At 40.2% G+C, this 11,636-nt stretch overlaps 1 protein-coding gene across 4 annotated transcripts in view; it reads right to left on the reverse strand.

Annotated features, from left to right (window-relative positions):
* Positions 1-11,302, reverse strand: part of pcdh19 (protocadherin 19) — a 57,469-nt gene extending 46,167 nt beyond the window's left edge. Inside the window, exons 1-2 of one of the 4 annotated variants that reach the window (XM_065273115.1) lie at positions 8,093-11,302; positions 5,342-5,456 (exon numbers count right to left, since the gene is read on the reverse strand). In XM_065273115.1, the coding sequence (XP_065129187.1) occupies positions 5,342-5,456; positions 8,093-10,239 (2,262 nt within the window). In that variant the 5' untranslated portion in view covers positions 10,240-11,302. Of the gene's footprint in view, positions 1-5,128; positions 5,475-8,092 lie in introns of all 4 variants that reach the window. The other 3 variants (XM_065273101.1, XM_065273106.1, XM_065273099.1) reach the window with 3 other exon arrangements.
* Positions 11,303-11,636: the final 334 nt, after the last annotated feature.

Raw genomic sequence — 11,636 nt, forward strand, 5'->3', positions numbered from 1 at the left:
CAGACGCATAGCAAAATACTTGAGATTAGATGACTCTATCTCTTTCTTATCCCTTTTCTTCCTGCTCTATCTCTCACACTGTCTATTCCGCTCTTTGGCGCATAACATGAAAAAAACAGGCGCATCCAAGTTGATAAAAAAGTTGGCAGTCTTGAAAATCTGTGTCTTCTTTCTTTATATTCTTAATTCCTCTCCTAATTGAACTGTCTACATCAAAGTTCTCCATTAGAGCAACCTAGTTCAATAGAGCTTGTTTGAAAAGCCCTTCAGGGAGTAAGCATGCTGTGGCCTTTACCTTATCGTGTCTGGGATTCACAATGATTAATTGGCTTAGTCTGATGAAAGTGAGAGAAATACAAAACTCCAAAGTCCTCATACCCTGACTTGCCAGGTAAAACAATGATTTTTTTTTTTTTGAGAAAAAAAACACTGATTGAAAATAAAATCTGTCTTCTCTTTTCTAACTACACTAATACGGGTTAGGAAAAAGAAAAGATGAAGACAGATTTTGATTTTTGATAAGAGTTGGGGAAGTGAACAGAGATTTATTTGATAGCAGGTAAAGCAAATGTATAGTATGTTTGCATTACAGGACATTAGATGCCTTACATAACCTCATGTAGAGCAGCCCGACGTGCCAACACTGAGAATCTGTGACTTCTACTGATGGAGATCAGAGCTAACACAATGTCAACACACATATTTGCTTTGTTACACTGAAGAGACAACTATAGACATTTTACGTGACTTCAATGTCTACATCCAACGCTATCTCACGAGAATTCATACATATTTTACGAGGTGGCTAATTCGTTTTAATTCATATGACCACATGCGTACATTTTTGGTACGATTTGCCTTGATCCCTGTGACGTTGGTTAGGTGTTCGGTTTCGTTGTTGATGTTTTTTTTTTTTTTTGAGAATCAATTTTGCACGGTTCACTTCGTATGAATTAATACTAATTACCCATCTCGTAAAATATGTACGATTTCTGGTGCGATCAGGCTGCTACCATGGTAAATGTTTCACACCAATGTGCAGGTTCTTATTGAGTAGCTAATCTCTCATATTAAAATATATCTGAGTAACATATGCTACAGCAATAGGATTTATGAGCTAAATTCTTCGGTAACAGAATGCTAGCATCTGGACAAACAGTACTTAAATTGCTATTGGCGGAACTGCAGACAGGCCCCACGTCTGAATATTCAATAAGTAAAATAAATCAAAAAGTATACACTACTCTTCTTAAACCTATAATCTGTTCTTAGTAGTACAAAGTAAAGCAGCAGTACACTTTTCCAGAGAACAAATGCAAAGAAGATCAAAATGTTGTTGAATTTTAGCTACAAAGTTTCACACCAGGTTAAATCTCTACTACATCCTAAATCGTATTTTTGGAGTTTGCAAGCAGATTAACCACATGACAATTATGCGAGACAAAGATTTCTAAAAACAATGAGGACAATTCCACAGAGACTAGCAGCACAGTCATCTCCAGAGAGTCAAGTGGTGTCATAAACAGCTCACCTGGAGCATATCTGGTACATGTTGCAGTTTCCTTTGTTAGTGGTAATGTTGAATCAATAGGGTTGTTGGGAGTGATGAATATTTCATTATGAGTTATTTTATTATATTTAGTTATTTTTGTTGAAAATTCTAGCTCTATTTTTCTATATTATATAACAGTATCTGTTTTATTTTGATAAATGCAGTCCTACTATTCTTGTATAACAGTGACTTACTTTCATCTTGGTACTTTAAGAAATTTTGAAACGCACAATGACAGTACTACAGTATGTTGCTTTTCTTATTTGTAATGATGTCTGGCAAATAAAAGCCTGTAAAATGTAAATCTTGGACTACAACCTACAAAAGTCTTTTATGTGTGCAACCACTGTTGTTTTGTTGGTATCTGTATGTTTACACAAAAAAAGCTATGTGCTCTCAAAAAGCATACAGCTATCTGTATAACATAGGGCTGTGCTTAAACGAAGAAATCATTTTCATCATCAATAAGCTTTTTAATTAAAATTATGTAACTTCCCTCACAAAAATACTGGAGTAGCACTCTTTCTAACTTCCAGTTTTACTTTCCTACTGGGACTGTAATAAACAAACAAACCACATCTCAAAATGTCGTTTGAATCATGAAAGGCTGCAAAGCAGCCCTAAGACTTTAATATTTCTTGGGGTGGAGATGCTTTGTTAATCACCACTGTACCAGACACTATGTCCTCGCCAGACCTCTGGGAAACCCTGACTTGTAGAGTCAAATGTTTCCAAGCCCAGGCTCGAAAAGCGTGACAGAACTATTATCAGTCAATTTCCAGCCGCAATATTTAAATGTGCCCCATATAAACGGACACATGATTAGGCTGAAGCATATTTTTTGTACACAACATGATGCTGTATTCTGTAAAGGGGAAGGGATATGGGTTTACTGTATGTTTTCAATGAAAAAGGTATCTGGAGAGCCGTGGTCAAATAGATGTGGAGCAGCACATGTGATGAAACCAGCATACAAATGTACCTTTATCAAACCAGATAATACCAAAAATATCAGAAAGCATGCCAGGCCCTCAAGACATTATATACATGTACACTATATCTTGCTTTCGTTCTCTGCTCTATTGCTGCAGTCAGACAACAGAGAGTTGCCTTTAGAGTTCATCTTACTATAACAACCCCCCCACCCTCTGTAAATCTTTGTCTTTTCATCAGTCAAGACAAATACATGATCTTTAATCCTGCTGCTTAGGTAGTTTTATTAAAGGATTATGCTACTGTGCCCGGATACTACAATCATTGTTAAACTCCATAATTCCTTTGTCCAGCCAGTGTACGGCTTTAAATCCTATGCTCACCTCTATGTGTAGTCTGACGTCCTGAATGATGGCAAGTAAACGTTTTTTTTTTTTTTTTCACTTGAATTTACAATTAATTTAAACTTTCTTGACTAGTGCGGAGCTATAAATTATAAAAAATAAAGTTGAATTAACTCCTCACTAGTCAATAAAGTTTAAATTAATTGTAAATTCAAGTTGATTAAACTTAAAGATTTGAGTGCAACAAGGAATCTAATATTTAGCCGTCTAAGGGGCCAATCACACCAAAAGCGTTTACACGGGCAGTGTAAGCGGCAGTGCTGCCTTAAAAAAGGCAGTGCATCGTGCCTTGCGTTTCCAAGCATTTTAAGCGCGTTTGATGTGATTAGCCCCTAAGGGTGTTTTCACATCTGTATATCGGTTCATTTGGTGCAGACCAAAACCAAAAAATTATACATTGTAAATTTTTTAGCATTTTTGGTTCCTTTTCACACCACACTGATTGCTCTTGTCCGCACCAGTTGAAACAAACCATAATTCAGTCATGTGATAAGATCCATATCACTCATTGGCCACATGCATTTGAACATATTTCCTAAACTGCTTCTCGATTGGTCAAAATCAATGCACGCAAAATTCCAACGGAACCCCGGAAGTAAACAAAAAGGGGGAAAATACAGCAGACACCGTGGACATACGACTGCGCGCTGTAATTTTGTCTCTGTGGTTGTTATACATAGTTATATACAGCGCTCTAGACAAACTGTTCATTTCCAGAATGAATCGAGGATGCGGTTTGAAAACGTTTTAATGCACTACAAACGGCAAAGACACCAAATTTCTGAGGCTCCGTCCGGACCTCCTCGCAACCCCAGGTATGTACGCGAACTCTCAGTGTGCTAATATTGGCAAAAGAAACTGTCAACAAACACTCCTCATTCGATAATGCACTGCGCAGGTGACTACGGCAGCTGGTTTAGTTCAAAATGCGCAGTGCTTTTGCAGTTAGGTCGGTTCAATCTCGGATCGTGTTCTCACCAGAAACGAACCGCTCTAGAGTTCGTTTGAAAGCGCACTGAGACCACCTCTTCAAGGAGGTCTGCGTCCGCTTGTTTGTTCCACTTTGGGTGCGCATCAGAGTTCCATTGCTGCATTCTCACCTGCCCAAATGAATCGCACCAAATGAGCAATCGAACTCTGGTACGATCCAACCGAACTAAATAAGGCAGGTGTGAAAACATCCGAAATATCCTAAGAATGATGTAGCAACAGCTTTCATATATTAGCGCTATATTAAATGTCGTATTTATTTTGCAGATCTTTAGAAAAATATGAAAAACAAAGAATGCTGCCAGTTGTTGCTTCTCTGCTAACTTAATTAAGGCATCTTTCATTGTGCCAGCACTTTATTTGCTCTGCTCTCAGACATAAAAAGAAAGGCTATTGTAACTATTGTTATTAATTATTTCACACAACAATCTGACATTTTTCTGTATGTATTTGGTACCATCCAACAATCAGAGCAGTTTACATATTCTGAAGAACTGATCGGAGGTGCTCAGGTCCAGTTCCTGAGCTGAAACCTTTCCAACACAGTTAATTTGATGGCAACAAGCTCAGTGTATGTTTGTTGTACCAGCTTGCAACTCAAACAATCATACCACCCGCGGAGAACAAGAGCTTAGGTGCAAATCGTTTTCAGCAACAATCGTTTAAAATGTTTGCGCCCGAAATGACATGCAGAGCTGCCGATTAGTCAGGTCAATGCATTTGGCAGATGTTCAGGCTACACCTCTGTTGCTTAGCACAAAAAAGCGAGAGCGTAGACAAATAATCCACTTTGGCAACCATCCAGTGACTGCTTTGCTCACTTTTTTATTTTAAGGCATCGCCCATACTTCCCAATATTAATAAGTAATAGAGAATACAAAGCACCACTATACGCAGAGCTGGAAGAATCCATATTTTCAAGAAAAAGTACTGCCAAAATGTCTTATGGAAAACATTAACATTATGAATTTGGCACTTTTATCCAGAGTGCATTCAAGGTATAAATTTTATCAGTATGTGTGTTTCCTGGGTATCAAACCAATGACCTTTCTACCAGTAAAGCTACAGAAACATATAATAAAGCAAGCACCAAAACTCCTGCCCACTCTGTCTATGAACAAAGCTAGTCATCAGTAACCAGATTTAGCCATTTTCACTAGGTTAACTTAACTCTCCCTCGACCCCGCCCTCCCTTGCCGCTGTTAGCCATGGCAGGCTGAAGGATGGAGCAGACTGGAGCAAATCTCACCTCGGGCAGTGGCATGCCGTTGATGATGAGGTCAGGCTGCTGAGGGCCCTGCCCTGTGAAGGTATGGTGGTAGCCATGGTTTGGTGCAGCATTCCTGGAGTTCTGGTTCTCCACGTTGAGGAAGGTGCTATCGGAGCGCCTGCAGCCCAGTGGAAGAGTCTGCTGGTGGTAGTCGAAGTAGTTGAGCGAAGAGGTGAGAGACGAGCAACTCACCACATTCATCTTGTCCGTCTCCTCCACGTCTCGTGGCACCAGCCGGATGTCGTTCTTGCTCAGCTTCTTCTTCTTGCTGGACTTCTTCTGGTTGCCGTAGGAGTACTCCGCCACCCTGCGCAGGTACAAGAAACTGAACAGACTCAATAAAGCAGTGCTCTGCCTTTCTCACTGCGCACACAGCCATGGCCAGGTCATGCCTGGCTTAGGCTTGGGTGCCAGACCCATAATCATTGGCAGCACAGGAGAGTAGCCACATTTAAGTGACCTCCGGCCACCAATGGAGCTGACATCCCTCATTTGTTTGCATTTCCATGCCCGGCGGGTCAACTTGTCACAAAAACACATACACAATGCAAACATGCCAAACCACAAAAGCGCATACAGCAACAAATGACACTAAATACTATCACAAGAGTAAGCAATATTATTCAAAGTTAAACCCACATGTGTCTGCTTTTTCACTTCCACTTCAAACAAGCCCACTGGCAGTTGGGTTGTGAATTTCAAATCTCTGAGCTACGCTCTGTGGCTACTACTAACTTAATTTGAGGGTTTTGATTCTAATCATGGTAAATGAGAAACTTGGAGATTCTGCCCTGAAGGATGCTTAGATTGCAATACATCCACTCTAAACAAACTTGAGAGCTCATAAGAAGAGTTGGTGTAGTAAACAGTCTTTGTCTGAGATTTTCCCCGCTGACCCCTCTCTCTTTTTCCCTTGAGGATCATTATATCTTATTGCCTGAAACAATCTTGCACTTATTTTGTTTTATGTCCTCCGAAGGGCACACATTCGTTTAAAATGCGTGCTTTTCGTTTAATGGTACGCTCGCTCGCTCTCTCTCTCTTTCTCGCTCTCTCTCTCTGCCTGCACAACATAACCTAACAAAGCCTCCTCTTCTGTGGTTTTCATTTGGATTCAGCTGATGTCTCTCTGCGCCTTACTTTATCTGGCTTAGAAAAAATGATAACTGTGCGGGACCTTATCTTTTTGGGGAGCATCTAAAAGCTTTTTTCCGTCTTTGAGTTAAAGCAGAGACAGTTAGACAGTCTAAGGCTTTCTTAATAGCTGGCTGAAAAGTGCACAATTTTGCCGTTGTTGGAGCAATGAGCTTGTATGTCTCCTCAAAGAAATCGAGTGCCACAGTAGACTGCAAATGAGCACCTAGAGATTTGGAAGGGTTACTTCTTCTTGCTCGGGGCAGAGTAAGAAAAGATTACATTTAAATTGGTTCACACTTCTGAATATGGTTGTTATTATATTACGATTATTTTTAATAATGTTTTAAATATTTTAATTGCTTTAATTAAACCAAGGGGAAATTATAAAAGTGTTTCAATCATATTCCTATTTTATTAGTATTATTTTTTATTTTTAATAAAATCACTTATACATGTTCAAAACATGAAAAGTGCAACAGCAACAGCATATTATTTTTTTACTATAATAAACACATAACTATCTTTGCCTCTCCCCATAGTGAAGACATTCAGAGAATCTCAGATGAGCCAGAAAGGAGAGTCACTGAGCACAGTAGAAGAAAAGCGTATCAAGCACTCTCACTAACCCCCTGTTGGGAGAGCTGAAAGCCTCCATCAGGTTTCTATCTGGAGAGGAAAATAAATGTTAACGACAGCAATCTAAATACGGCCTTCTCATACTATCCTGCGATCACAATGAGGTAGGTTCTGTATAAAAAATGATAACTTGCATTCAGCAACATTGTTGAAAGATCAGTATGCTTTTTATTTAGGTGGATAAATATGCTGTTGCATTGCCTGACAAATAATGTCAACGATTTGAGATAAAAATACTGCAGTGGTGTCAGGTAAAATTTGCAAAAGCAATTTATATGGAAATGTTGAGTGTTAATGTAGCAGTGGGAAATCAACGCTGGCCAATGTTACAGATTGATCAATTTTCATATTATAGTAGATTAACAAAATAATATTCTCCTCCACACACTATGTCTCAAAAACTATTACAGAGTGATACATTTGCATGATTTACCTTTTATATATATAATTACTGTAATGACAGTGTGATCGTTGCCATAGTAACATTTAGTAGCTATGGCCTTGCTACTGTATTATAGCCTATACTGACCTGTTCGCAGTCGTAATATATTGCCAAATTTATAAACAAATCTCTAAATGTGTAACATGTTGTGGTACTACAACACATTTGAGGACATTACATTTTACCAATAAGTTCTGCAAATGCCATGCTAAGCTTATGCAGATAGTGTGTATATAATGACAGGCCTACGATTATAAGTTTTATCAAGAATACTGCTTATTTTAAAGGAGCACATTTTTAAGCATTATTATTTCCTTGTTTATTAAGATATGTCATGTCAATATCTGTGTTATCTGGTAGCTTCTTATTAATCTATCAAATTCATAATTGGTATTTTAAGCACATGTGGACCTTTCCAAATTAAAAAAAGATGTGACTTAAAAATATAATATTTCACATGATTGTAATTATACTGCCAATATAAGGATTTAAAAGGCTCTGTAGTGTCTCTGTCATTATTTAGCAATGGCTGACACAGAACAAGGCCTATAAGCGCATGCACAGGTGACAACGACACAGCGCGTGCACAGCCAACATCCATGTAAGATTCACAACATGCCAAAATTTTGAATATTTCATTCATTCAGAGTATTAAATATAAACAGTTATAATTATTATATTATATACGATATTAAACTCAAAAGAGAGTATGAAAATTGTGTTGGTACCTGCAGTTGTATGTTCGGATTTCCTTGTTGTCCCTTTTGCACTTGACTGCCACAAAGATCATTGTGACAAACAGGATGACCGCAATTGAACCCAGGGCAATGATGAAGATGAGCGACAGGTTGACGGGTCCGATTTGTTCCTGCGTATTCATATCAGGGGAGAGATAAATGACAATATAGGCCGAGGCGGATAATGAAGTTTGGCCATGGTCATGCGCCACAACTGTAATCTGGTAGGATGGTTTCGCGTTTTCCCCAAACGTCTTTGTGGTTCGCACCTCGCCGTTTATCTGGTCAATTTCAAAGTATGCCATGTCTCCCTCTGAAATTGAATATGTTAATCTTCCGTTCTCCCCCTCGTCGTAGTCGTCAGCTTTTATTTGAGTAACCAAATAACCAACTCCAGCGTTTTTGGGAATGGATACCTCCGCGGTGCCGTTAACCAGCGGCGGGGTCGTCATTACAGGTGTGTTGTCATTTACATCCAGCACGACGATGCGCACGGTGGCGTTACTGGTCAATGGCGGATCTCCCCCATCCTTTGCGGAGACTTTGAACTCAAAGGTCCGCGTATCTTCGTGGTTAAAAGCCCTGACCCCGTATATTTCACCGTTAGAGTTGACTGTAACGTAGGACTCCACAGACATCCCCCGCACCTCGGATTTAATGATTTCGTACGACACGGTGCCGTTCATGCCCAGGTCAGGGTCCCTTGCGGACACCGCCAGCAGAAACGCACCTGGTACGTTATTTTCGAGGACCATTGCTTGATAATGTGGTTTGGTAAAGTACGGGGGATTGTCGTTTTCGTCGGTTACTTTAACCGCAAACGATTTTGAGCTTCTGAGTGGGGGGTATCCGCTGTCCTCGGCTAATATGGTCAAATTGTACATATCTCTCTGCTCCCTGTCCAGACGGCCATCAACAAGTAGGGTGGAGAAGCTCTCAAACTCGTTAAGTCTAAAAGGCACATTACCCTGCAGTCTGCACTGCACTTTTCCATTCGCACCCGAGTCGTTGTCTGAGACGCGCACCAGGGCTATTACATATCCAAGAGGCGCGTTTTCGCTCACCTCCACCATCTCACTGTTTTCCGACAGAAGTTTGATTTCTGGTGCGTTGTCGTTCACGTCTATTACATTGACTATCACTTTGCAGTGGGCAGGGATTGAGTTAGGACCCAGATCTTTGGCTTGCACGTCTATTTCGTGGACGTGCAGTTCTTCGTGGTCCAGAATGCCATTTACAGTTATCACACCTGTTTTGGGATCGATTTTAAACATCTGTTTGGTCAGATTGGAGACAAAGTTAATGAATGAGTAAACCACCTCGCCATTGGTTCCTTCATCTGGATCCGTAGCATTCAAGTCTATGACAAAAGTGTTAATGGGAGAATTCTCCAGTACGTTTACGGTGTATACTGACTCATCGAAAACGGGGTTGTTATCGTTCGAGTCAATGACTTTGATGTTAAGTTGCACAGTGCCAGACTTTGGGGGGTCACCGCCGTCCTCAGCCGTGAGTTCAAACGTGTAACGGGACTGCGTTTCTCTGTCTAAAGTCTTTTCCACCACTAGCTCTGCGATCTTGGACCCGTCTCCTCTCGTCTTTATCTCAAGCCCGAAAATATCATTGGGGGTGATGGTGTAGGTTTGAATGCCGTTGCTCCCTGAGTCCGGATCGCTTGCCCCCTCTAGGGGAAATCTGGTACCGGGAGCAGCATTTTCTGAGATTTCTATATCAATGTGGTTGGTTGGAAAGCGGGGAGCGTTATCATTCACGTCGATAATCTCAATTTTAATCACGCAGATCTCCATCGAGTTCGACATCACCTCTAAAGAGATAAAACACTTCGGTGTCTGTCGGCAAACAGCGTCCCGATCAATTTTTTGTTTTGTGATGAGCAGTCCGGCGGGGCTCAGATTAACCCATCGCGGCTCGGAATTGGATATGACCCGCAAATACGGCTGTCGGGTTCCCAGTGCAAAACCCGCAACTTTTGCGTCTGCTGTCACGTTCGCGATCTTTGTCCCTGCGCGCAGCTCTTCTTCCACGGTATATTTCAAATTAAAAACTGCATCGACTCCCGTCCAGCACAAAAGAAAGCACAAAAACAGTTGTACGAAATCCATGTCCTTTGAATGCATTATACCTGTTGATGTATGTCTTCACGCGCTTATTTGCGTGACCATTTATTAACATTTAAACCTATGCACATTTGGCACGACGTAAAAAAGCCCGAACAAGTCAAGTGAATAAAATCACAGTCTGGTAGACATCCTTTAAAATGAACGAAAATGTTTATATCTGCGACGAAATTCATCTGACTTACTGATTTCGCAGTTGATAACTTCCGATTTACTTCACTAAAATCTTATCAGGCGAGCCATGTCTTGCGTTATTTAAAAAATAAAAAAATCTATAATTCTTCAATTGACGAATGTGAAAACATAGTGAACGAAAAACATGGCTTCAACATGAACATTTGCGTAGTTCAGGGTAATCGACATGTGAACCGACCATTTTGAGGCGATGAGGAAAAAAAGATAGAATTCAAATATAAATGTCCGCTGGAAGGTCCTCAGTTTGTGAATGAAAGACAGAAATGATAAGACTCCGATTTAAAATCGATTCCTCTTGATATCATGATTCGTGACATGCATTCGTTCACTCGGAATAAATTAGAGTTTAAAAAACACTTGTGTCCAATCAATCCATATAATGATGTGAAGTTAGGATGTTCCCTCCTTGATCCGCATTAATGTCCATACACATATCCAAATCACAGAGATTCCAATAGCAGTGAAACAATGTAATAGGGCGAGGAAATCGATCAGTTTCTGAAACTGGAACGACAGTGGTGAACCAATATTAATTCTAATTTAGTCCACAATTCTGTGATATTCCTAGTCGTGCAATCGGTGGGTGTCCACTGAAGATCCTGGAGATTACGCTCAAAAGCGTACATCTATTATATGAAGGTATTTCAGCTGCTCTTAGTCCAGAAAGAATAAAACAAAATCCATATAAAACACAGAAAAAGATCGATGGAGTACTTGTAAGTGCAACAAGACCCGTTTCTTCGTAATATAAGCGTCCAGTCTATATCCAGCTATATAAGAGGTCTTGATATAGTTTTTGTGGTTCAGTGAAGTAAACGGACGGCGCGCATCTTCAGCGCATACTGTCGACTGCACAACTCAGTGTCTCGCGCTCAGTCTCAGGACCCGCAATCCCCACAGCCAATCAGAGGTTACACTGGAGAGTTAGATTTGCTGGTGGGCGGGGCTAAGCTACAGCTATGAAACTCGACCAACTAGCTCTAGTTCATGCACGGGCGATGCATATCTGTTGCTATAAGTAATTCAAGGTTACCCTAATTTAGAAACGAATAATAACAGCACGATTTAAGGGTATGTCCTTACAGAGTGATTAAATATTATATAAAGGTGACACAACACACGAGCCATTAAGGAGCTGGCATGGTTTTAAAGGCGAGTAATTAATGTAACAAAAATTTATCGATTCATCTCTAAACTTAAAC

This window comes from Paramisgurnus dabryanus, chromosome 16, assembly GCF_030506205.2.
Source record: "Paramisgurnus dabryanus chromosome 16, PD_genome_1.1, whole genome shotgun sequence".
Taxonomy (NCBI): domain Eukaryota; kingdom Metazoa; phylum Chordata; class Actinopteri; order Cypriniformes; family Cobitidae; genus Paramisgurnus; species Paramisgurnus dabryanus.